Raw genomic sequence first — 27,170 nt, forward strand, 5'->3', positions numbered from 1 at the left:
ATATGGTTTGAAAGATGGTTTTTAGGATAGGGGATTAAAAAGCAATATATTTTATTTTATTTTAATTTATTTTTTGAGATGGAGTCTCGCTCTGTCTCCCCCAGGCTGGAGTGTGTTGTGCAATCTTGGCTCACTGCAGCCTCTGCCTCCCGGGTTCAAGTGATTCTCCTGTCTCAGCCTCTCAAGTAGCTGGGATTACAGGTGCATGTCACTACTACCTGGCTAATTTTTGTATTTTTAGTAGAGACGGAGTTTCACCATGTTGGCCAGGCTGATCTTGAACTCCTGACCTCAGGCCATCCACTCGCCTCAGCCTCCCAAAGTGCTGGGATTACACGGGTGAGCCACCATGCCTGGCCCAATATATTTTATTATTTTTTATTTTTGAGACAGGGTCTCACTCTGTTGCCCAGGCCGGAGTGTAGTGGCACGATCTCGGCTCACAGCAACTCTGCCTCACAGGCTCAAGTGATTCTGCCTCAGCCTTCTGAGTAGCTGGGATTACAGGTGCATGCCACTACCACCTGGCTAATTTTTGTACTTTTAGTAGAGACGGGGCTTCACCATTTTGGCCAGGCTGGTTTTGAACTCCTGACCTCAAATGATCCACCTGCCTCGGCCTCCCATCGTGCTAGGATTACAGGTGTGAGCCACTGCGTCCGGCCCCAATACATTTTATTTTTGCCCTTAGTACTGTAACACATTTGGATCCACAAAGAACCTGTTATGATGTTAATTGACTTTAGAAAACATTTTATCACAGCATGGTAATTGTGTTAGTATGTTATGTCCTAGGAGCAGTGAGTTGCCCCAATCAGAAATTGACACTCCAGAGATGGCCACCTAGCAATCCAATCTAGAAGCCCACACTTCAAAAGTGACTACTAGAAGCCCTTGTTATCCATAGCTCAATCAATGCACTTTGCCAATTAGCTTAATAAATGTCAAATGTGTTACCGTTGGTGACATGAACAGCTTGCTAGTAATATTAACGATGCAGACACAAGCTCTTATTTGTGAATTCAGCACTAGTACATGGATTGGCTAAAAACCAGTCACTGTCCATTCTTCCAAGAGGTTTAAGAATGTAACGAGCCCTGTAACCTGTACTTGTATGCATAGTACCCATAGCTTCAACCTGTGTCCAGCCATTATTAGTACAGAGGACTGATTGCCTGATCCCGATCAGAAGGGTGACAGAATTTTGCCCCCAGTGCTTGACATAGACACCTCAAGTGGCCATTTCACGAAAGGGTGGTCAGACCACCAAAAGGGACCGAAAGCTGGGACACTCCATTAAGCTTATAGAGCAGATTGTATAAACTGTTGTGCCACTGCTTGCTGATAAACGTTTAATAAATGATTCTGTGTGATGCAAATTAGGTCTGAGCTTTGCATTCATACTAAGTGGGTAGTAGATAACATTATCTACCAAAAAGAGTCTGAGTGGTAAATGACAAAATTGGTTGTCACTGAAAAGTTAAGACTTCTGGTACTTTTGAGTTAGTCCCAAATAACATCACTCAATCATCACCTATTTATCAAAGCAATTTTATTTGATTACTTATTCCAGGCAAATAATGAGGTTCATGTGTACAACTAAGAAATCAGACAATCCAAATAAAAGGCAGGGTAAATTAATATGAACTACACAAACAGCTAGCTAGAAAGGAACCGCAGCTGCATTCATTTTACATAGTACTGTAGTGATGTAGCACCATTAATCTCAAAGACATCCTAAGTATTTTCTAAGATAAGTACGTGGGTCTTTGTTCAAATGTAGCAATAGCTTAAAACTTATAGCAAGCTTGATGATCATCTTATGTTCAACTAATTTCAAATATAAAAGTATATCCGAAAAATTATTTCAGGAAAAATAAGGGCCGGGCACAGTGGCTCACGCCTGTAACCCCAGCACTTTGGGAGGCCGAGGCAGGTGCATCACCTGAGGTCAGGAGTTTGAGACCAGCCTGGCCAACATGTTGAAACCCCATCTCTACTAAAAATACAAAAATTAGCCAGGCGTGGTGGCGGGCGCCTGTAGTCCCAGCTACTTCGGAGGCTGAGGTAGGAGAATCGCTTGCACCTGGGAGGTGGAGGTTGCAATGAGCCAAGATTGCACCACTGCATTCCAGCCTGGGTGACGGAGCGAGACTCCGTCTCAAAAAAAAAAAAAAAAAAAAGGAAAAGAAAAAAATAGAGAATTTGGGGGATGACGTGACCGTATGCAATTGAAAAAAAAAAAAAAACCATTATTGAGACTGGTTTTCTTCCATCATCTGCACTATTTGCTACTATGACCAATTTAAATTCTAAGCTTTGGATGATTTAATAAGTAGTTATTTGAACACACGTACAATTTTATTTATACAAAGTTTTTTTGTTTTTTTTTTCCCTAAACTATCACTCTTATATTTATTGGTCTGTTTAGTTTGTTCTGGCCTGAACTACAAACATGGAGGAGCAAGAGAGTTTTCATGCTACAGAACTCAACATTTTGGGATCTTTAATGATTTATTCTATTTTCTACCATTTCTAATGATCATTCTAAGTTATTGTACTCTGATAATATTGGGTTGAAATTTGTTTAACTAAAGTTTGACCCTGTTAACGAATCTAAGTTATCATGAGGCCATCTGTAAATTTGAGATTAAGCATTTTTCTAAATACCAAGGACTTTACAGTTTCATTTTAGGTTATAAACTTAGAAATTCAAAATTCCAGAGTCCCTCACCAGCCCATTTTACTAGTTAGGAGCCACAGCACATTTTCAGAAATATACCACAGAAAAATCAAAAGGAGGAAATTATATAATATTCTAGGATTATTCAATCCTGGTGGTTCCTAACCCTAACTCTCATACTTTTGCCACTTTGAGAAGCTGATCTAAACTATGCACTTCCCCCAAGAAAAATGCATGTAAACTAGAACTTCTTATACACAATTACAAAAGATTCTCTAAGGGTTCATGATTCTCAAGTTAGGAATTCCTATTTCAAAGGTGTGGAACATAGTGGAAAATAAGTTTAGCCCACTTTGATATTGCCCATCTTTACCTAATTGCTACTATAGTGAAGTAAGCATTTTAATAATGCTACTAAATTGCTGCTTTAAAACAAAGCACTCATTTTAAATACTAACATAGACTTTTAAAATTCATTCTCCTGGCTGGGCGTGGTAGCTTATACCTGTAATCCCAGCACTTTGGGAGGCTGAGGCAGCCAGATCACTTGAGGTCAGGAGTTCAAGACCACCCTGGCCAACATGGTGAAATCCCATTTCTACTGAAAATACAAAAATTAGCCGGGCAAGGTACAGGCCTGTAATTCCAGCTACTTGGGAGGCTGAGACAAGAGGATCACTTGAACCCGGGAGGCAGAGGTTGCAGTGAGGTGAGATCATGCCACTGTGCTCCAGCCTGGGTGACAGAGTGAGACTCTTGTCTCCACACACACAAAACAAAACAAAACAAAAATCATTCTCCTGTCCCAGTTTTACAGTTTTAAGCCATGTAACTCTATCTTGAATTGGTTAAGTCCCTAAGGTTTAAGCTAGCAGATAATTGTTTTCCTTTCATACATATTCTCCAGAGCTACTGAAAAATGAGCAAATTAAAATGTAATGCCCTTGTGAAAATGAACCTGTGTCTATATACTGAAGAACAGATTATTTGACTTTATAAAATGTACTTCTAGGTATTTTTTTCACACTTGAAAACAAACATGGCCGGGTGCGGTGGTTCACGCCTGTAATCCCAGCACTTTGGGACGCCAAGGCAGGTGGATCACCTGAGGTCACAAGTTTGAGACCAGCCTGGCCAACATGGTGAAACCCTGTCTCTACTAAAAATACAAAAATTAGCCAGGCAAAGTGGTGGATGCCTGTAATCCCAGCTACTCGGGAGGCTGAGGCAAGAGAATCGCTTTAACTCGGGAGGTGAAGGTTGTAGTGAGCCGAGATTGTGCCACTGCACTCCAGCCTGGGCAACAAGAGCGAAACTCTGTCTCAAAAAAAAAACAAAACCAAACAAACACATGTACTTAGTGCCTCTGATCATAACACAAAATCCCAGATCATACTTTCTCCTTTTTCACTTGGAACCAGTACAATGGAAGATTCCCACCAAGTTAACGAAATGTACTCAAAGTTCTACCTACTGGTCAGGATAGAAAACATTTTATTTCTGACAAACCCCACCATCTCAAAAGTATTTTATCAACTCCTCAGTTACCAAACAGGTTGAAGAATGCTATCTTTGAGGACTCTAATGTTGACTCACTGACATGTTGAATGGGCTCCTTAATGTAAAATAAATGCCTATCCTATAGTACAAGGTTAGACTTGTTGCTTCCTTATTAAAGAAAAACTCCACTAGTCACTCCAAAGAATCTATTTATATAATGGGGTAAACATGGATATAGAAGGAATTCCTAAAGATACTTTGAAGGCTGATTTAAAAGCAAAAGATATTAAATGCAGAAATGCATAAACATCAAGTATATAAAATTTAATCAAATTCCTTACTAAAGCTTTCAAAGGTTGAAGTCAAGTGGTAATTATTCAGTTCTTTCATAATCATTCATTTTTGCTCAAATAGAGTATTTGTAGAACAATCCCAAAACATCTGAATAAAGGGAAAGACTCAGCTAAGACAACAGCTTTGCCAAGGAAGCTACAACTTGGTTATATGATTTTATTCTTATCTTTTGCTGCTATATAAAAAGGGAATAATTGAACAAACATTTTTTCCTTGTTGTTCTTTACTTCTAAGACTCTTTTCATGTTTTCCATGGTACAAAGTAAACATTAGAATTTACATTTTGGAGACCTAAGGGGCAATGAACAGGAGTGGGACCTGGAGGATACGGCTCTCTGGCAATTCAAGAATTTCAACTCAATGGTAAAGGGCTTGTAAGAGAAAATGGACTGCTATTTCTCCACTTGCTAGATGGCATCCCGTGAGTCCTGTAATACACGAGGTATCTTCCCCACACTACTCAATGTACCATTTTGGGTTTTTCCTACTGGACCTACTAAATGCTAAGTGAAACCTAAAGAAGGTGGTAGATACTAGCATTCCTGGCTGTGTAATCTATACATTTTCATTTTAAATATAGTAATTCAAGCATAATCCATATTTAAAAAATTAGACTAAGGAGAGACAATAAAGGTTTTAAACGTTTCTCTTTGAAAAGATGGTATCTTACAGTACATACAAAAATACTCTGAAAATACATACGACTTCATTTACAAAACACTGAATCAACATATTACAAGAATTACATGGTTATGGATTTTAATAAACTGAGCATGCATTCATGAAACTTAAAAAATATTAAGAAATGCATTGAAAAAAGCAGCGTAAAAAAAGACAACTCATATAGTTAAATAAAAATTACAAAGGTCCTGAGCCAATTAATGGTTGGTAACAATGTCATTCAAAATGCCTTTAGGTTTCAATAAAATCCACTGCTTATTTCTGCATGCCTAGTCCGTGAAGAAACTATTTGAAGTTGTGGGGCAAATAATGGTCAGGAATTATCATGCCAAGTTAATTTTACACCTCAAAAATACAAGTTTGTCATACTTAAAGGTTATCTTATTGTTGAAGCTGGAATGAGTTGCTCCTCAGTAAAAAATACCAGTCAACTAACAAGAATGGCATGAAATAGGATATGTAACAATTTTACCATTCATATACTGACTTTCAGTATCCTGGTTATATTTTGATTTTTAATAAAGATGCATTTCAAAGGCCTCCATGGGAGGCAAAATATAGAGAATTTATGGTGCCCAACTCTTATGTAATCACTGGACTAATCTTCCCTGGTAACTATGCAACATTGGACAGAAAGGCACACAAAAAAGTTTAAATATTTCATGTGCCAATCTGGAAAAAAATAATTTAAATCAACAGAACAGACAGTACATCTACACAAATGAGGAAAGCAGAAAAGACACCTCACATTCATTTATCTCAGGTTTCACAAAGTGGCTTCAATGCTAAAGTAAATGTATTAACATTTGGAAAATACAAGGCAATTTTTTTGTTTTCAATTTTTTTTTAGCTCTATACAATGATTACAACATAAGACAAAAAAAAACAAAAAACAAAAAAAGGAGTTCAGGACTTGTTATCAGTGTCCAAGTGGCTAAGAACTGGTTCCCATAACAAGCATTGAAAGTTAAGGCAGTAAAACCCCCAAATGCAAAGCTGTAATACTGTAGATGGCAATTTGACAGCAGGTGATCCTCAGAGAAGTGTATGTAGCAATCAGTGAGAATGCTACAGCATCTGCAGGTCAAAGTTTGACAGTTCAAAAACCACTTCAAGGTTATTAGGCTGAAGGCTGTAACCTTCACCTTATTTCACGTATGACAGCCACTTCTATTTAAAAACAAGTGGCTGCATCTATGCCACTAAATGATTGCTTGTTCACTTAAGTGAGGAGGCACTGCTTTTACCGATTAAGGGTCAGTCGAATGGAATTTTTGATGACACGGATGTTATTTGCTGGAACTGGAGATGATGAATCTGGTAGTTCTTTACTGGGTAGTCTCTATTAGAAAGAAAGAAGAAACAAAAAAGGAAAAGCACATCATATATATTATAAAGGCCCAGCTAGAAAGTCAGTCACAAAACTTGGGGAGTTTTTCTCCCAAACCCTCCAGCTCCTAAACACTCAAGTATGCAATGAATATTTTCTTCCAGTGTTCATAGGGAACTCTTGCTTTCGGAACTACTCCTTCTTTTTACAGTCAGAGGTGAAAAGCAGAGGGATAAGAGAAAGGGTAGAAGTGGCAGGAGTGTGAATATGTACAGGAAAAGAGGAACTGCCATGCCTGGATCGAGAAATGCATAAAGAACACAGTCCTTAAGGTCAAGCAAAGAAAAAAAAAGGAAGTGCATGGTGACTAAACAGGAAGCTCCTGGGGTGTGAAGTGAAAAATGAATGTGTGTAGTAGAGAAAAATTGAATATCTGACAGTTATGTCCCTCAATTTGTTTCTGTAATACATTCATGAAGGAGAACACTGACTCAATCTGTGAGATACTTAAGTTCTCAGGAAAACAACTTTGTACTTAGGCTAGATAACTTTGATGGTTATGAAATTCAGGGACATCAGTTTCAGGGATTCTGAGGACATTAAAGATTATTACATAAAGAAGGCAAAATCTAGGGCCGGGCATGGTGGTTCACGCCTGTAATCCCAGAACTGTGGGAGGCCAAGGCAGGCGAATCACTTGAGGTCAGGAGTTCAAGAGCAGCCTGGCCAATATGGTGAAACCCTTTTCCACTACAAATACAAAAATTAGCCACTACAAATACAAAAAGATCGCGCCACTGCACTCCAACCTGGGCAACAGAGCGAGCCTCCATGTCAAAAAAAAAAAAAAAAAAAAAAAGAAAAAGGAAGGCAAAATCTAGACTTGTGTAATGGTGATAGTTTCTTGTCAAGAGATGACTGCTTAATTCTCCTCGTTTTACCTTGGCTAAGCCAATATCTGTATCATATCCATATGCATTAAAACAATTATGAACAATTTCAGATATACAAAGAAGTAGAGAACAGGACAATAAGGACTTAAATGCCAAAATGAAGTTTCAGACATTATTATAATTTTGCTGCAATTGTTTGGTGTACCCACTTTCCCTTTAGACTTGATATATTAAAAAATCCAGATATGTCATTTCACTCTTTTGTACTTCAATGTCCATCTCAATATTTTTTCTTCCACCATCACCCATAATTATATATTCTTTTTTTGTAACTTAATCTTATGTTAAAGGCTCAAAATCTAGAACTAATAGCCTATGAGTATACTGTTTTGCTTTAGAATAGCTACTACCTCCTGGAGAACCTGGCAAGGTAACAGATGATGATGAAAAGCACTTTACTATTTAATGGCCATTCTATTTTATAATAAATTATTATTTATAATTTATAATTGTTTATCATCATATATATTTATATTTATCATTATTATAAATAAGCCATTCTGTTCATTATAAACTCTCAGATAAGGGCTTTCTCTATTTATACAAGGCTGGTTTTTGAGTACTTGCTTTTTAGCATACCACACTTAATACTACATATTATTAGTTATAAAAGTAATTCTTCAAACAATAAACATTTAAATTACAATTTAGGGGCGTTTAGCTCATGTTTTAAAGGTACTTACTATATATACCACTACATTTGGTTCCTCTAAAATATTAATACATATGGTTCCTAATTACCAAACCTATGTTTTGGCAGTAAGCAATAGTACACAACAGAGATAAACCTCCAGGTGCTTGGTAAGAAATTAATGTGCTGACCATCCAACTGCTTCTTTAAAGATAAAAAACAAAGGGTGAACATAATCTAAATAGATAATAAAGTTGTCTTAAACTACTGCCTCTTTTTTAGACTTTTGAGGTACATACATTCAGAACTATATACTTGCTATCTCCAACCCCAACTACACTGCTAGTCCTTGGGGACAGGGACAAAATCTTACTTTTTCCCAGTGCTAGGCTCTTAATAAGCCTTTTGTACTTGTAGATTACCTATGAGTTTTTACCTATGTACTGTACCTATGAACAAGACTATCTTGTTACCTTTTTGCGTGATGTATCAATAGTTGGAATAGGCATAGATTCTCCTCCAATGGCATCCTAAAAACAGAAGAATCAACACAAGTGAAAACTAACTTTCCTATATGCAAACACTTATTTCTACTTAAAATAAAACCTAACTAAAACCTGAAAATAGATCTAATCTGACCTACTTTCTAATATGGCACTTTTCCTGATACATGGCGCTTTACAATAAATATTCTGAAGCACACTATTAATATATTTACCACTGATTTTCTTTTTCTTTCTTCAGCAGTGCGGGGGTCCTTAAATGTTGATTCAAGTCGAATAAACTAAAATATAAACATTGAAATAGATTGCTATTATGTACCTGCAAAAAACCATATAAATCTATATAAACTGGAAGACTAGTTATTGGTTACGCTATTATAAAAATTACTATAAACATGGATTGGTAAGAGAAGATAATTTAAATTAGATTAAATTCAACTGCCACCATTAATTTCTACAGTTTGGGTGATCTTTTTGGTTAAATAAATTCAGATTCTAACAAATATAGTTTTACCACCACCTACTGGAGGCAGGGCATATCAACACACAAGAAATGAGATTTTGTTATCAGTAATGACTTCTGTAAGTCAAGGAGAAACTGAGACTGATCATTCAAATTTTCAGACACATTAGTAATTTCAACTTAGGATGAGCAATTAATATTGTAAATATTCTTTTCAGCCAACTCCTAACAGAACACGCAACAGCTATGGAAAATTGTTTCTTTAGTATTAACTATAAAAAATATCAACTACTGAATCACCACTAAAGTTGTAACTTTACCTTTTCTACGTCTTTCAATCTCTTAGGAGTCCCATCTATGGATGGGGAATGGGATCTCTTGGGTGTAACAGTCTTAGTTATATTTGACATTCCATTCAGATGCGGTTGTCCCTGGGCAGGGTTGTGAGGTGTTGGGATTCTAGGAATGACATTTCGTCCTACTACGGTAGGAATGGTACACACAGCAGGGGGTGACACAGCTTTTACTGTAGAGTCAACTTCTGAAAAGGAAAAAAAGGATTTTAATAATTAAACATTTATGTAATTTTTTTTTTCCTTGAGACAGGGTTTCTCATTCCCATCACCCAGGCTGCAGTGCAGTGGCTTGATCACAGCTCACTGCAGCCTTGACTTCCCAGGCTCAGGTGACCCTCCCACCTTAGCCTCCCAAGTAGCTAGGACTACAGGCGTGTGCCACCATGCCTAGCTAATTTTTTGTAAATAGAATTATTAATATATACAAGTTTAGATACCTACTTGCGCCAATGACTGGAATGGAAAGTCCTTGGGCTGGTGGTACACTCAGTGGCTTCTCCACAATTACAGCAGCAGGCTCAGCACTATTCCTAATGAAAGTGTTAAATTATCATCAATAAATGATTTAAATATTACTTTTCTTCTCCTTTTTTGAGAAAAGGCCTCACTCTACTGCCCAAGTTGGAGTGCAGTGGCACAATCACAGCTCACTGCAGCCTCAACCTCCTGGACTCAATTAACTCTGCCACCTCAGCCTCCCAGGTAGCTAAGAACGTAGGTGTGTGCCATCATGTCGGGCTAATTTTTTTAATTTTTATTTTTGTAGAGACAGGATCTCACTATGTTGCCCAGGCTGGTCTTGAACTCCTGAGGCTCAAGCAATCCTCCTGCCGCAGCCTCCCAAAGTGCTGAAATTATAGATGTGACCCACCACACCTGGCCCCATTAGTTATTTAAAACACTCTTGTTGTAACATTTACCACTGCCGCCGCCTTTTTTTTTTTTTTTTTTAGACATGGTATTGTTCTGTCGCCTAGGCTGGAGTGCAGTGGCATGAACACACAGCTCACCGCAGCCTCAACCTTCCGGGCTCAAGATGTTCTCCCACCTTGGCCTCCCGGGTAGCTGGGACTACAGGTGTGCACTACCATGCTGAGCTAATTTTTGGTTTTTTTTTTTGGTTTTTTTTTTTTTGAGACAGAATCTCGCTCTTTTGCCCAGGCTGGAGTGCAGTGGCACTATCTTGGCTCACTGCAAGCTCCGCCTCCTGGGTTCACGCCATTTTCCTGCCTCAGCCTCCCGAGTAGCTGGGACTACAGGCACCCACCACCGCGCCGGGCTAATTTTTTGTATTTTTTTAGTAGAGACGGGGTTTCACCATGTTAGCCAGGATGGTCTCGATCTCCTGACCTCGCGATCCGCCCGCTTCGGCCTCCCAAAGTGCTGGGATTACAGGCGTGAGCCACCGCGCCCGGCCTAATTTTTGTTTTTTGTTTTTTTGAGACAGAGTCTCGCTCTTGTTGCCTAGGCTGGAGTGCAATGGCACGATCTTGGGTCACTGCAACCTCCACCTCCTGGGTTCAAGCGATTCTCCTGCCTCAGCCTCCCAAGTAGCTGGGATTACAGGCACATGCCATCACACCCTGCTAATTTTGTGTTTTTAGTAGAGATGTGGTTTTGCCATGTTGGCCAGGCTGGTCTCGAACTCCTGACCTCAGGTGATCTGCCCGCCTTGGCCTCCCAAAGTGTTGGGATTACAGGTGTGAGCAACTGTGCCCGGCCAATTAATTTTTATATTTTTTTGTATAGACAGGGTTTTGCCATGTTGCCCAGGCTGGTCTTGGAATCCTGGGCTCCAGCAGTTCGCCTGCCTTGACCTCTCAAAGTGCTAGGATTACAGGCTTGAGCCACCGTGCCTGGCCACAACTGTTGACTCAGGCCTGTACTTTAACATTTCATTGAACTAAAAGGGGGAAAAATGCAGAGGAGCCAGTAAGAAAAGAAAAATTTAAGCAAAAAATGTGTACATTTCTGTGTACCTATCTAGTCCCATATGCTCATAAGCCTATACCGTTTCCCACAGGATTACCACGAGTTATTTCTAAACAAGAAATTGACCATCAGCCGGTAAAATGAAATCTTTTAACAATTTTAAAAGGCAGTAGCAGAGGTATAGAAAAGTTCACATTATCTTCAAATAAACTGAACAGAAAACCAAAAGGACACATTTGAAATAAAGACAGACCTTTCTGTTTCTCCTACAGAAGGGCTATCAGACTTGGACACTGGAGAATTAAAAGGTGTTCCATTATCAGTGTCTCTGGAGCTATCCAGACAACTGCTATCCAGAGACGATCTTTTGGATTGAAGTCCGCCCGAGCTTCGATTGACATCAGAAAGACTTTGCTGAAAGAAGGGAACGATTTTAAGATTTCAAAATGCAAATGAGACTATAAAGACTGGTTTCAATTCTGAAGGTCATTTAAGCAAATTATCTCTTGTGATTAATGAAAATGAGATTTTAGTCCTAGATTGAACTGCCTACATCTTCCTTATTTTTCTCAATAGGTTTGGGAGCTGTAAGAATGCAAATTTGGTCCCAGATCATTTGTCTGAGTAAAACCATACTGAAGGGTTAAGATTACAAACTCACCTTTTTCTTCTTTTGAAGAATTTCTGCAGGAAGGTAGTGGTGAAGTTGTTTTTTCTTTACATGAGTTGCTTCAATTTTCATTCCCTCCTTTAGCATATTTATATTGTTTGCCTGTCTGTACACTGTAACAATGTTAATATGTTAAATGGGAAACTTCTTTCTGAACCAAGGGTTCTGCCTAATTTTTCTGAAATGCATATACCTTTACTATCTCCCCACTATCACCACCAGCCACCCACCCACCCACAACCCTCTCACAAAACAAATATTTTTAATACATTTCCATCACATCACAATCCTATTCATGAATCCACTAGTTTTTCTTTTTTTGAGATGGAGTTTTGCTCTTGCTGCCCAGGCTGGAGTGCAATGGTGCAATCTCGGCTCACCACAACCTCCGCCTCTTGGGTTCAAGCCATTCTCCTGCCTCAGCCTCCTGAGTAGCTGGGATTACAGGCATGCACCACCACGTCCAGCTAACTTTTTTGATTTTTCGTAGAGACTGGGTTTCTCCGTGTTGGTCAGGCTGGTCTAGAACTGCCGACTTCAGGTGATCCGCCCACCTCGGCCTCCCAAAGTGCTGGGATTATAGGCGTGAGCCACTGTGCCCAGCCATGAATCCAATAGTTTTTCCATGTCCACCTTCTAAGACTTTCTCATAATCAAACCTTGTTAATAGAATAAATATATTTAAAAAATAGTATTTTCCAGATCTTATTTTCTGATATTTTCCCAAAAGGCAATCTCTCCTCATAATTACTTGCCCAGATCTAAGCTAATTCTTTTTTTTTTTCGACACAGAGTCTCACTCTGTCATCCAGGCTTGAGTGCAGTGGCACAATCTTAACTCATTGCAACCTTTGCCTCCGGGGTTCAAGCTATTCTCCTGCCTCAGCCTCCCCAGTAGCTGGGACTAGAGGCGCATGGCACCACACCCAGCTACTTTTTGGATTTTTTGTAGAGACAGGGTTTCACTATGTTGGCCAGGCTGGTCTCGAACTCCTGACCTCAAGTGATCCACCCACCTTGGCCTCCCAAAGTGCTGGGATTACAGGTGTGAGCCACTGCACCTGGCCTTCTAAGCTAATTCTTAGGCCAAATATCCAAGATGCAATTCAAGCTGTCCTCCTCCTCCATGAGAATTTACTACTGCAGCTACCACACCAATCATAGAATGACAGACTTCAGGAACCATCTTACAAATACATCCTTATTGTACAGTTGAGAAAAGGAGGCTGAACAGCTCTGAATGCCTTGCCAGGATCAGAATCCACACAGCCCTAGATTCCCAGTCTAGTGCTTTTCACACCTTATAAGAAAACGGGTTTTATTAACTCACACACAAATTTCTTAATATGTTTTAACTGTAAATATGCCCAATGAAAAAACAGGTTTTATTAACTACCACATACATTTCTTAATGTTTTAATTGTAAATATACTCAATGAGATTATAAGCCCACTGAAGACAGGGATGGGAGGCTTGTTTTACACAGCAAGTACTGCGAGATGTGGTAAATTATCTAATCTCTTGGGGCCTCAAGTTTCTTCATCTGAAAAATAATATCTTATAAATTTATAATAAACTATGTCCCAATCTTCTTTTTAAAAAATTTAAGCCCTAATCAGAATGGAAAAATTTATGGTGAATGTTTTTATTCCAGATTGCTTATAAAAGAGTTACCAGGAGTGCTTGTTTAAGTTGCAGATTCTCTGGCTCCCTCTCCAGAGTGTGATTTAGTGGTTCTAAGGTGAAACATAAGAATCTGCATTTTCTTTTCTTTTTCTGAGATGGAGTTTCACTCTTGTTGCCCAGGCTGGAGTGCAACAGCGAGATGTCAGCTCACTGCAACCTCCGTCTCCCAGGTTCAAATGATTCTCCTGCCTTAGCCTCTGGAATAGCTGGGATTACAGGCGCCCGCCACCACACCTGGCTAATTTTTGTATATTTAGTAGAGATGGGTGGGGTTTCACCATGTTGGCCAGGCTGGTCTCGAACTCCAGACCTCAGGTAATTTGCCCACCTTGGCCTCCCAAAGTGCTGGGATTACAGGCGTGAGCCACCGCGCCTGGCCAGGAATCTGCGTTTTCATGATAAATATGAGGGCTCTTTCAAAAGAATTCAGAAAACCCAGATGAGCCAAACCAATACTTTTAATAGTATGAATGTATAACTACTCCAGATTCTTAAGATAAATAACCCCAAATTTATAACAGATACATTAAGATATTCCAGAGTTGTGACTAGAGGGCTAGATGTGAAAGACATACTTTTCACTGATCCTGAAATATATTCAGCAATTCTGTACTTACTGATATTATTTCATATCAAAAACATAAAAGTCTGGCCAGGTGCGGTGGTTGACACCTGTAATCCCAGCACTTTAAGAGGCCAAGGTGGGCAAATTGCTTGAGCCCAGGAGTTTGAGATCAGCCTGGGCAACATGGCGAAATCCTGTCTCTATTTAAAACAAACAAACAAAGAACCCATAAAAATCAAGTCTTTTATTTTTTTGAGACAGGGTCTCACTTTGTCACCCAGGCTGGAGAGCAATGGCGCAATCTCGGCTCACTGCAGCCTTGACCTTCTGGGTTCAAGCAATTCTCCCACCTCAGCCTCCCAGATAGCTGGGACCACAAAGCATGATACCTGGCAAACTTTTTTTTGTTTTTTTTATAGAGATGGGGTTTCACCATGTTGCCCAGGCTGGTCTCAAACTCCCGGGCTCAAGAGATTCACCCATCCCAGTCTCCCAAAGTATTACAATTACAGGCACTTGTGAGCCACTGTGCCTGGCAAAAATCAAGTCATCTTTAAGACTGTGATCACAAACTCTGGTTGTACATACAAAGAGCTTTCCTTTCTTTGTTTTAAAACAGATAACATTCAGCCAGGCGAGGTGGCTCACGCCTGTAATCCCAGCACTTTTGGGGAGGCCGAGGCAGGATCACTTGAGGTCAAGTGTTCGAGACCAGCCTGGCCAGCATGGTGAAACTCCATCTCTACTAAAAATACAAAAATTAGCCAGGCCTGGTGGCATGCACCTGTAATTCCAGCTACTCAGGAGGCTGAGGCATGAGAATCACCTGAACCCCAGAGGCGGAGGTTGCAGTGAGCTGAGATCGCACCACTGCAGTCCGGCCTGGGTGACAGAGTGAGACTCTGTCTCTTAAAACAAAATAAAACAGATAACATTCACATGCTACAAAACTCAAAGCGTTGAAGAGTATTCAGTGATGTCTCCTTATCCTATACCCTGACCTAGAAGCAACCAGTCTTGCCATTTTTTTTAAACTAAGTATCCTTCCAGAGATATTCTATGCATTTGTAAGCAAATATGTATTTATTTTTTCTTTTATTTTTATATAAATAGCACAGTATACACAGTGTTCTGAATTTTACCCCCCACTTAATGTATCTTGGAAATTGCCTCATAATGCTTTTTTTTTTATTTTTTTTTTTGAGACAGTCTCACTCTGTGGGCCAGGCTGGAGTGCAGTGGGGCAATCTCTGCTCACTGCAACCTCCTCCTCCCAGGTTCAAGCTATTTTCCTGCCTCAGCCTCCCAAGCAGCTGGCATCTGCCACCACACCCTACTAACTTTGTATTTTTAGTAGAGACGGGGTTTCACCATATTAGCCAGGCTGGTCTCGAATTCCTGACCTCAGGTAATCTACCCGCCTCCGCCTCCCAAAGTGCTGGGATTACAGGCGTGAGCCACCGCACCCGGCTCCTTTCCTGTTTTAATAGCAATACGGATATGCCATGTTCACTTAACCAACTGTGGACCTTTAATAAGTACAGCCAGCCAGATCGTAGGCAGATGACACTGAGTAATAGCCAGGTTTGAGAATCATAGCTCTATGATGATGGAGTCTTACCTGTATCAGTAAATGACTGTATATCATATGTCAAGTCTATGTTGACACTTTCTGCATTTTCTACTCTCCGAAAAATTATCCCAAGGAACCACATTGATACGTAATTGTTGCTATAAAGCAAAATTTAAGAATTTCCATTAATTATTATTATTTTTTACAACTTTACAGATGCTATTTCATAATTAAAACTTGGTCTCTATCTCACAAATACAGATTTCAGTGGTCTGGCCAGATTCTTAAAAGTGACATCCAGAACTGGTAAGTTATCCCCTGTTGTTCTAAGAAGGATTAAGTGGCTAAGAAAATGACTTACTAAATATATTCTTAAAGATGCTCCAAATATTGTGATGGTGTTTTGCTGGGGTTTGTGGGCTACCAAAGTAGTTATGTACTTATTTTTAATGCCTAGACACTCAAACTCAAATACATAATGTGTCATACTCCCATCAATGCCTGTTAAACAAAAATCTCACAATTACTCTGAAATGATGCATATGCCAAATAACATTATTTAAGAAATAAAGTATTAAAAAACAATTAACTTACTCTTTATGATGTTCTTTATTCCCTGGGAATGACTGGGGATTCACATGGGCAAGAGTAATAAATTCATTCCGTTCCAAGTTTCCAACAAGTACACGGATTTTAGATTCTACTAATCCAACCCTAAAATAAACAACAAATACAATTTATCTTATGTCCACTTTAAATTTGAAAGCTACACTCAAGTAAACCAAACAGCATATTAACTATGAAGCTTTACATGTTCATTAAAAAATTTCGGGCTGGGCGTCGTGGCTCACATCTGTACTCCCAGCACTTTGGGAGGCAAGAGTGGGCGGATTGCCTGAGGTCAGGAGTTCAAGACCAGTTTGGCCAACATGGCAAAACCCTGTCTCTACTAAAAATACAAAAAATTAGCTGGGCGTGGTGGTGGGTGCCTGTAATCCCAGCTACTTGGGAGGCTGAGGCAGGAGAATCACTTGAAACTGGGAGGTGGAGGTTGCAGTGAGCTGAGATCGTGCCATTGCACTCCAGCCTGGGCAACAGAGCAAGACTCCGTCTCAAAAAAAAAAAAAAAATTTCAGGCCAGGTGCGGTGGCTCATGCCTGTAATCCCAGCACTTTGGAAGGCTGAAGAGGGCAGATCACCTGAGGTCAGGAGGTCGAGATCAGCCTGGCCAACATGGTAAAACCCTGTCTTTACTAAAAATACAAAAGAAAATTAGCCAAGTATGGCGTACACCTATATTCCCAGCTACTCGGGAGGCTGAGGCAGGAGAATTGCTTGAAGCTGGGAGGTGGAGGCTGCAGTGAGCTAAGATGACCCCACTGCACTCCAGCTTGGGTGACAGAGTGAGGTTCCATCTCTAAATAAATAAATAAATAAATAAAATAAAAATTTCAGCCCAATATATTAGGAACCCCATTTTAAATGCCATTGTAAACACAATTTATATCAACTTTAAATATGAAAGCTACACTCAAGTAAAACAAACAGCATATTAGCTGTTCATTTAAAAATTTCAGCCCAATATATTAGGAACCCCGTTTAAAATGCTATTGTAGTAAATGACAAGTTAGTAGATTTCTGTGTGTTCTTTTTTTTTAATATAAGAACTAATCTATGTAATGAATTCCTGAATCTAAAATACCCTTAGTTAAGACTATAAAACAGTCATGGCTTAGGGCATGAACAAAAACTGCTGGTTAATCTAGTCCTGAATCTTTTTCTACCTTCAAATCTTATGTCTCAAACCTAAGGCTAGGCTAGGCCAGGTGCGGTGGCTCATGCTTGTTAATCCCAGCACTTTGGGAAGCTGAGGCGGGAGGATCACGTGAAGCCAGGAGTTCGAGATCACCTGGGGCAACATAGTGAGATTCCATCCCTATAAGATAAAAATAAAAAAAAAATCAGCCAGGCATGGTAGCAAGGGCCTGCAGGCCCCAGCTACTTGGGGAGCCGAGGCAGGAGGCATCGCTTGATCCCAGGAGTTTGAGGCTGCAGTATGATCACCCCACTATACTCCAGCCTGGGTGACAGTGAGACTCTGTCTCTAAAAAAATAAATAAATCCTAAGGCTAAGATAAGTTTAAACAATGAAACTAATATTGGCACATAATATATGAAACAATCATGCTAGACTTCGCATTTAAAAAAATTCCTGGGCTGGGCGCAGTGGCTAACACCTGTAATCCCAGCACTTTGGGAGGCCAAGGAGGGTGGGTGGATCACGAGGTCAGGAGATCGAGACCATCCTGGCTAACACAGTGAAACCCCATCTCTACTAAAAATACAAAAAATTAGCCAGGCGAGGTGCGGGTGCCTGTAGTCCCAGCTGCTTGCGAGGCTGAGGCAGGAGAATGGCATGAACCTGGGAGGCGGAGCTTGCAGTGAGCTGAGATCACACCACTGCACTCCAGCCTGGGCGACAGAGCAAGACTCCATCTCAAAAAAAAAAAAAAAAAAAAAAAAAAGAATTCGCTAAATTTGGATCACATCCTATTAAAATACAGCAAGTTTCATCGGATTTCTACAATTTCATTTCTATCTCACTTAAGAAATGTGACCAATGGCAGCTTGCTTATTAATGACTTTATGAATTAGAAACGTTACAAGAACATTTTAACATTTTTAAAAAACATCAGCAAAAGCTTATACATTATAATTATGTGTGCTTTAACAGTAAATCTACAAAAATCTGTGTTATTCCAGTGTCACCTAAATGACAGGTTGGCAAACTTTTTCTGTAAAGGGCTAAATAGTAAATTTTAGTGTTTCTGGGCCATACAGTCTTTGTTACACCTAGTCAACTTTGCTATGAAGCACAGAAGCAGCCACAGATAATACATAAACGAAGAAACATGGCTGTGTTCCAGTAAAACTTTATAAAAATAGACGGCAGACTGAATTTGGCCTAGAGCCTATTTTCTGACTCCAGATCTAGACAAACAAAATACTGTTTCAGTGACAGGATTATTTTCAGAGTCCCTTTAATTACCAATGAAATAAGGATTAAACTCTTTTTTTTTTTTTTTTTTTTTTTTTGAGACGGAGTCTCGCTCTGTCGCCCAGGCTGGAGTGCAGTGGCGCAGTCTCGGCTCACTGCAAGCTCCACCTCCTGGGTTCACGCCATTCTCCTGCCTCAGCCTCTCCGAGTAGCTGGGACTACAGGCGCCCGCCACCACGCCCGGCTAATTTTTTTGTATTTTTAGTAGAGACGGGGTTTCACCGTGGTCTCGATCTCCTGACCTCGTGATCCGAAACTCTTGAAGCAAAAATAAAACAGTATTGCTGTTTTGCTTTTCCAGAAGTCAGACCCAAGGAAAGTACAACCATCTCTGGTGGTCTAACAGCTTCCGTCTGACAGAGCCAAGGATGTGAATATAGTGGAGGCAGAAGGGATAAATTTAGATGCACTAGAAAGAACACACTACTTCTTGACCACAAATATCTCCCACCTGTTGACGGAAGCTTAATCTGAAAGATTTAAGCCATTATCTCCTAAATTAAACGGATATACAAAATGCCTTTTCTATTGAGTTTTGTCTTTTCTATTGAGGTAAACACAATGGCAAAAATGAAAAACTCAGGCCGGGTGTGGTGGCTCATGCCTGTAATTCCAGCACTTTGGGAGGCCAAGGCGGGTGTATCACGAGGTGAGGAGTTCAAGACCAGCCTGGCCAAGATGGTGAAACCCCGTCTCTACTGAAAACACAAAAATTAGCTGGGCGTGGTGGTGGGAGCTTGTAATCCTAGCTACTCTGGAGGCTGAGGCAGAGAATTGCTTGAACCTGGGAGGCGGAGGTTGCAGTGAGCCGAGATCGCACCACTGCACTCCAGCCTGAGCGACACAGCAAGACTCCGTCTCAAAATAAAAAATAAAAACAAAAGAAAAACTCAGACGGTGGCTATCAGAATCATCCAAACTAGCTCAAAATTTTGCTTAAATCTGGCTGAGAAGCAATAAGAAGCAAAATCTATACATATATCTTTTGCTCATGTCCCTCCTGATTCTGAAACATTAATTTGATGGCATATTTTAAACACTGAAGCTCCACGGTCATGCACAACAATCACCAGTAAGATATAATAATTTTACGGATCACTTGAGGTCAGGAGTTTGAGACCAGCCCACTTGAGGTCAGGAGTTCAAGACCAGCCTGGCCAACATGGTGAAACCTCTCTACTAAAAATACAAAAATTAGCCACAGGGCATGGAAGTGCACACCTGTAGTCCCAGCTACTCAGGAGGCTAAGGTAGGAGAATCACCTGAACCCAGGAGGCGGAGGCTGCAGTGAGCCGAGATTATGCCACTATACTCCAGTATGGGTGACAGAGGGAGACTCCTTCCCAAAAAAAAAAAAAAAAAAGTCCGGGCGAAGGGGCTCAGGCCTGTAATCCCAGCACTTTGGGAGGTTGAGGTGGGTGGATCACCTGAGGTCAGGAGCTTGAGACCAGCCTGACCAACATGGCGAAACTGAGATCGCAACACTGCACTCCAGCCTAGACAACAGAAACTCTGTCTCAAAAAGAAAAAAAAAAAAAAAGAGATATAATCATTTTGAAAATCAAGCAAGAAAGTACTTTATAAATGGTAAAGCACCATATAAATAAGTTACTATCACCACACAGTAGGTAGAAAACTTGAAATAGAAGTCTTACCACTCTAGATGGTTTTCTTCTGTTGATGCGCTGGCAGTCAATACTATATAATGTCTGAAGAATTTTCAGCAACAATCAAAAAAACAGCCAGAAAAATTGTTATGGCCTGCTTTTTAATTATCCCCTTTTTTCCCTCCCTCTCACTGAACAAATGAGCTAATAAAGGCACACAGTTTATGAAAATTAAATATGCTCTGATTTTCACAAAATTAATTCTAGGTCCTACAAGTAAAAAACAATTCACTTTAAAAAATCACTAATACTGGATTAGATACTACCAGAATAAAGAAACACTCTTATCTCTTAGGATTTTTGTTAATCTATTCTCTCTTGCTTAAGAAATAAAAGAGCTGTCACCCGTCATATATTAACTATGTTTAACATTCTTCTTTAAAAAAAAAAAAAAAATCACATACATACAAAATACAAAATTTCACATACCTATACTTTTGAAAGAAATTCGGTGGCTCAAGTAGTTTGGACCAATCTGATTTTCCTTGAAGAATTTCATCTGTGACTGCAAGACCTAAATTAAAAAAAAAAAAAAAGAAGAATGATTTTGAAAAGAGACCAGCTCTTAAATCACTCTACTACTACAAAATCTCAAACTCCACCAGACCAAATTTTTTTTTTTTTTTCTTTTTTTGAGACAGAGTCTCACTCTGTCACCCAGGCTGGAGTGTGGTGGCTCTATCTCGGCTCACTGCAACCTCTACCTCCTGGGTTCAAGTGATTCTCCTGCCCCAGCCTCCTGAGTAGCTGGGATTACAGGTGCCCACCACTACTTCTGGCTAATTTTTGTAATTTTAGTAGAGACAGGGTTTCACCAGGTTGGCTAGGCTGGTCTTGAACTCCTGACCTCAGGTCATCTGCTCGCCTCGGCCTCCCAAAGTGCTAGGATTATAGGCGTGGGCCACTGCGCCCGGCCCACCAAACTCTGAGTAACAAAATATAAATATATATTATGTTGTTTCTTAGAACACAAAAAATTAGTTTCAACCAGACTGGGCTGACTCCATTTTTGGCCTTAATATTATCATATACTTTTGAAAACGCATTACTAAAAAACAAAATAACCATACTTGAAAGAATTTTTAGAAAGAATTAGGTATAACTCTAACTACCAATCCATAGCTGCAACAGAGAATAAAACTGTCAACCAAAAACTTGTGGGAATATGTAAAGGGCAACGGGGCCACATGTTTACCTTGTTTAAATTCTTCTACCATTACTGTTCGAGTTGATGTGGACACATTATACGTAGAATTCTGTTGTGGGTAGGCAGGGGTGATTATGGGCATGAGATGATACCTATCTGATGGATTTACCTGTGAAATTAGAAGCAGAATAACTGATCTATTCTCCTATTTCAGTTGTCCTCACTTCATTTCCCCAAAAGTCTGAAGAATATGAAATATAAATTTAATACTACATTTCCTCAAGTTTAAGAAGTACATTTTCCCTCCCCAACTACATTTATTTCTGATGTTGGATATGTCTGATAGTCAAAGTCAAAGGAAATACTGCAGAAGTATATTTTTCCTCAGAAAAGCTGTTAAATTGATGTGAATCTTATAAACAATGATCTCTTATAATCAAGGAAATACAGTATTATAACTACAAAAAGCATTATCTGGTTTAATGGTTCTCAATCCTTTTTCACCACCCACTCAATGGATGACTTCCCCTTGGTTACCTAGAGGAATGAGCACTCACTCTAAAAGCAAATTAAAATGCAAGATATGGGAGAATTATGCTATCCTGGAACAATGAATCTGCTTTAAATTGTATTGCAAAGTAAATTTTTTATTATACTTTAGTACTTTATTATTAGTAACCAATTACTTTTTTTTTTGAGACGAAGTCTCAACTCGTCACCCAGGCTGGAGTGCAGTGGCACAATCTCGGCTCACTGCAACCTGTGCCTCTGGGGTTCAGGCGATTCTCGTGCCTCAGCCTCCAGAGTGCTGGAACTACAGGTGTGCACCACCATGCCCGGCTAATTTTTTATATTTTCAGTAGAGAGGGGGTTTTACTACGTTGGCCAGGCTGGTCTCGAACTCCTGACCTCAGTTGATCCACCCGCCTCGGCCTCCCAAAGTGCTGGGATTACAGGCGTGAACCATCATGCCCAGCCAAGTACCCAATTACTTTTGAGACAGTTTTTCCACAATGGATTATGACACTGTCCTTGAGACACCCACTCATCTTACATGGGCGATTTTTAATGACAACATTTGGATCAGCATTAGTGATCCTAATCATCTGCACAAAAAACAAAAAACAAAACACAAAACAAAACAAAAACCGCAGCAGGAGGAGGAAGAGGACTATAGTTATACAGAAGGAGGAACAAAGACAAGAGGAACTATCTTTAACTAGACTGTAATTTAGTGAAATGTCCTTTTCCTTAAAAGGTTTAAAGAAACTCCATAATAAATCACATACCCGAGGATCCCAGACAGGCAAATTCAAATTGCTTTCTTCTGGTTGCTTCAGCAGCACAGGATTTGGCCATTCCCTGACATGAATAAGGCAAATTAACTTACACATGATCTCACTTCAGGTACTACATGAAACCTTATTAGATTGTTCTAACCTTCTACAGAGTGAATGTTCTGGGTATTTGGTATTAAAGGAAAAAAAGGCCGAGCATGGTGGCTCATGCCTGTAATCCCAGCACTCTGGGAAGCTGAGGCAGGCAGATCACCTGAGCTCAGGAGTTCGAGACCATCCTGGGCAACATGGAGAAACCCTGTTCTCTACTAAAAACACAAAAATTAGCCATGCCTAGTGGCGCATGCTTATAGTCCCAGGTACTCAGGAGGCTGAGGTGAGAGGATCACTTGAGCCCAGGAGGTGGAGGCTGCAGTGAGCTGAGATGCATGCACTCTAGCCTGGGCAACAGAGTGAGACCCTGTCTCAAGTAAAAAAAAAAACTGGGACTATAAACATGGGGGGGGCTAGGTAAGAAAGTACACAAAGGAAAGGCTGCTCATTTTAATGCAGTGTTCTCTGAAAGGGCAAATATTACTTTTCATTAACTGTAACTAATTTACACCTGAATCTTTCACTTCCTTCTCATTTGCTTTCATGGATTTAATTCTGATAATTTAGTAACACCAACAGCCAACATTTACTGAAAATACTAATACATCAACGTGATTATCATCTCCATTTTACAAATGAGGAAAGCTTAAACGACCTCTATATAACTAGTAATTTGCAAAGCCACACTTATTTTAACTGCTCTCCCAAGCTAAAGGCCCACATTTACAAATCCCTGGAAGAAGGTGCCAATTAGATGTCCCACCATTGCCTCAAAGTTGATGTTTTATACTTTTAACTTTACAAAGGAATGTAAAACAACAGAAAAAGTCTATGTATAGCTCTTAAATTTCCAAACAAACTTACGCATAGGTAGAGGTTAGTAAACAGTCAAAGTACACATATAAATACTTACCACTTGGAAAAAACTAAAAAGAACTTATGAACTAAAGTAGATGCTGCTGCATTTGGATACAACTGGCAAGTTCTTGCAACTAGCATTGCCCAGGAGACACCACCAAGGAATCCTAGCATGTTGGAATAAATACCACGTCCTAGAAAATCAATATATTTGTTAATTATTATTAGGACCTACTATCTGTGACATTCTTTTTTTTTCTGCTCTTTACAAGGTGAATGAATATCCGTGACATTCAACAAGGTAACTTTATTCATAAGATGGTTGGTTGGAAATTTTCCCCTATAAACAAAACATTCAAACTGATAAGCAGACCTCCACATTAGGCCTACAGTCTAATTAGTTAACCATAAATTGCTAATCTTATCCTTCTTACTTTCCCTTCTAATAGAGACACCTCAGTTCTTTGCCTCAGTCCAACTGCTCAACTGGGCTCCACTGATACTACATGGAAATTCCCCATTTTTCAGTATTTAGGATTGAGAGAAAAATGAAAGGAAGGAGACAGTTGGAGAGACAATGGGGAAGAATGAATACTTAATAATCATATTCATGGGTATTTTTAAATCAAGTATAAAGCTGGAGACTTACTTCAGTATTTCACAGAATTTGGATACCTCTCCATAAAGTAGAATACACCACTGATATCACTCATTTCTATTTTTTTTTCTTTTTTTAAGAGATGGGTTCTCACTCTGTCACCCAGACTGGAGTGAACTGGCACAATCATAATTCACTGTAGCCTCAAACTCCTGGGCTCAACTGATCCTCCACCTCAGCCTCTTGCGTAGCTATGATTACAGGGTTGCACCACCATGGTTGTCATGACCATTTCTTACATAGCTATCTATATTATGTGCCGCCAAGAGAGCAAAAGAAAAAACCTACAAAATACCAATTTCAGACATGGTAAATATGAAAAATATGCATCTGACAAAACATGGCATTCATCTTTAAGGAAGGGCACATTGTTCATGTCATCCCTTCAGTGCAAATTTTACTTTATCTTAAGTATACAAGACACTTGAGCCCAAGGACAAATTCTACTTCCTTAGTATCTTTTTAGACCTGCACTGTCCAATATGGTTGCCACAAGCCATGTGTTGCTATTTTTTAACTTGGAACAGCTTTACTGAGATGTAATTCACATACCATAAGATTCGTCCATTTAAAGTACACAATTCAATGGTTTTTTAGTATACCGAGAGTTGTGCAATCATCAACATGATCAATTCTAGAATGTTTTCAGCACCCCAAAAAGAAACCTTTAACTGTCACACTCAGCCAGGCACTGTGGCTCACACCTGTAATCCTACCACTTTTGGAGGCCAAGGCAGGAGGATTGGTTGAGCTCAGGAGTTTGAGACCAGCCTAGGTAACATAGCAACACCTTGTCTCTGCTAAAAAAAAAAAAAAAAAAAAATTAGCCGGGCATAGTGGCATATGCCTGTAGTTCTAGCTACTTGGCAGGCTACAGTGGAAGGATCGCTTGGGCCCAGAAGGTTGAGGCTGCAGTGAGCTATAACTGCGCCACTGCATTCCGGTCTGGGAGACAGAGCAAGCCCATCTAAAAAAATAAAACGAAATAAAATAAATATAAAGGCATACCTCGTTTTATTGTTTTGCTTTATTACACTTCACAGATACTGAGTTTTTTACAAATTGAAGGTTTGCGGCAACCCTGAGTTGAGAAAATCTATCAGCACCATTTTTCCAACAGCATAAGCTCTCACTTCATGTCTGTGTCACATTTTAGTAATTCTCACAATATTTCAAACTTTTTGATTATTATTATATCTGTTATGGGATTTGTGATTAGTGATCTTTGATGTTACCATTGTAATTGTTTTGGGGCACCACAAACTGAGCCCATATAAGACGGTGAACTTGGTAAATGTGTATGTTCTGAATGCTCCATCAACTGGTCATTACCCATCTCTCTCCCTCTCCTCAGGTCTCCCTATACCTTGAGACACAACAATACTTAAATTAGGCCATTTAAGAACCCTTAATGGCCTCTAAGTGTTCAAGTAAGAGTCACATGTCTCTCACTTTAAATCAAAAGCTAGAAAAGATTAAGTTCAGTGAAAAAGGCATGTTGAAAGCTATGATAGGCCGAAAGCTATGCCCCTTGTGCCAATCAGTTAACCAAGTTGTGAGTGCCAAGGAAAAGTTATTGACAGAAATTACAAGTGCTACTCTCCAGTGAATACAGGAATGACAAAAAAAGTAAAACTGCCTTATTGCTGATAGAAAAAAAAATTGTTTTTTGAGACGGAGTCTCACTCTGTCGCCCAGGCTGGAGTGCAGTGGTGCGATCTCAGCTCACCACAACCTCTGCCTCCCGGGTTCAAGTGATTCTCCTGCCTCAGCTTCCCAAGTAGCTGGGATTACAGGCACGTGCCACCACACTCAGCTAATTTTTGTATTTTTAGTAGAGATGGGGTTTCACTATGTTGGTCAGGCTGATCTCGAACTCCTGACCTCATGATCCGCTCGCCTTGGCCTCCCAAAGTACTGGGATTACAGGTGTGAGCCATCGCGCCTGGCTGCTGATAGAAAATTTTAATGGTCTGGATGGAAGATCAAACAAGACACAATGTTTCCTTAGGCCAAAGTCTAATCCAGAGCAAAGCCCTAACTTCTCTTCAATCGTATGAAGGTTGAGAGAAGTGAGGAAGGTGCAGAAGAAAAGTCTGAAGCTAGTAAAGATTGCTTCATAAGGTTTAAGTTAAGAAGCCATCTCCACAACTAAATAAGTCCTGACTTATTTAGCAATAAGTGCTGATGCAGAAGTTGCAGGAAGTTATCCAGAAGATCTAGCTAAAATCATTGATGAAGGTGGCTACACTAAACAACAAATTATCAATGTAGATGAAACAGCCTTATACTGGAAGAAGACGCCATCTAGGACTTTCACAGCTAGAGAGGAGAAGCTTGGTTTCAAAGCTTCAAAGGGTAGGTGATTCTCTTGTTACAGGCTAATGCAGCTGGTAACTTTAAACTGAAGCTGGCCGGGCATGGTGGCTCATGCTTGTAATCCCAGCACTTTGGGAGGCCAAGGCGGGCAGATCACCTGAGGTCAGGACTTCAAGATCAGCCTGGCCAAC

The 27,170-nt window shown here is 39.9% G+C and overlaps 1 protein-coding gene across 3 annotated transcripts in view; it reads right to left on the reverse strand.

Annotated features, from left to right (window-relative positions):
* Positions 1 to 1,535: 1,535 nt before the first annotated feature.
* PAPOLG (poly(A) polymerase gamma) overlaps positions 1,536 to 27,170 on the reverse strand; it is a 47,408-nt gene continuing 21,773 nt past the window's right edge. For all 3 annotated transcript variants that reach the window (XM_032177156.2, XM_032177157.2, XM_032177158.2), the window contains 14 exons: positions 24,058 to 24,196; positions 23,043 to 23,115; positions 21,802 to 21,922; positions 21,036 to 21,120; positions 20,595 to 20,648; positions 16,475 to 16,594; positions 15,929 to 16,038; positions 12,048 to 12,169; positions 11,640 to 11,800; positions 9,896 to 9,984; positions 9,419 to 9,639; positions 8,851 to 8,916; positions 8,606 to 8,662; positions 1,536 to 6,560 (listed from right to left, as the gene is read on the reverse strand). In XM_032177156.2, the coding sequence (XP_032033047.1) occupies positions 6,462 to 6,560; positions 8,606 to 8,662; positions 8,851 to 8,916; positions 9,419 to 9,639; positions 9,896 to 9,984; positions 11,640 to 11,800; positions 12,048 to 12,169; positions 15,929 to 16,038; positions 16,475 to 16,594; positions 20,595 to 20,648; positions 21,036 to 21,120; positions 21,802 to 21,922; positions 23,043 to 23,115; positions 24,058 to 24,196 (1,517 nt within the window). In that variant the 3' untranslated portion in view covers positions 1,536 to 6,461. The remainder of the gene's footprint in view (positions 6,561 to 8,605; positions 8,663 to 8,850; positions 8,917 to 9,418; positions 9,640 to 9,895; positions 9,985 to 11,639; positions 11,801 to 12,047; positions 12,170 to 15,928; positions 16,039 to 16,474; positions 16,595 to 20,594; positions 20,649 to 21,035; positions 21,121 to 21,801; positions 21,923 to 23,042; positions 23,116 to 24,057; positions 24,197 to 27,170) is intronic.

Source organism: Hylobates moloch, unplaced genomic scaffold, assembly GCF_009828535.3.
Source record: "Hylobates moloch isolate HMO894 unplaced genomic scaffold, HMol_V3 SCAFFOLD_15, whole genome shotgun sequence".
NCBI lineage: Eukaryota > Metazoa > Chordata > Mammalia > Primates > Hylobatidae > Hylobates > Hylobates moloch.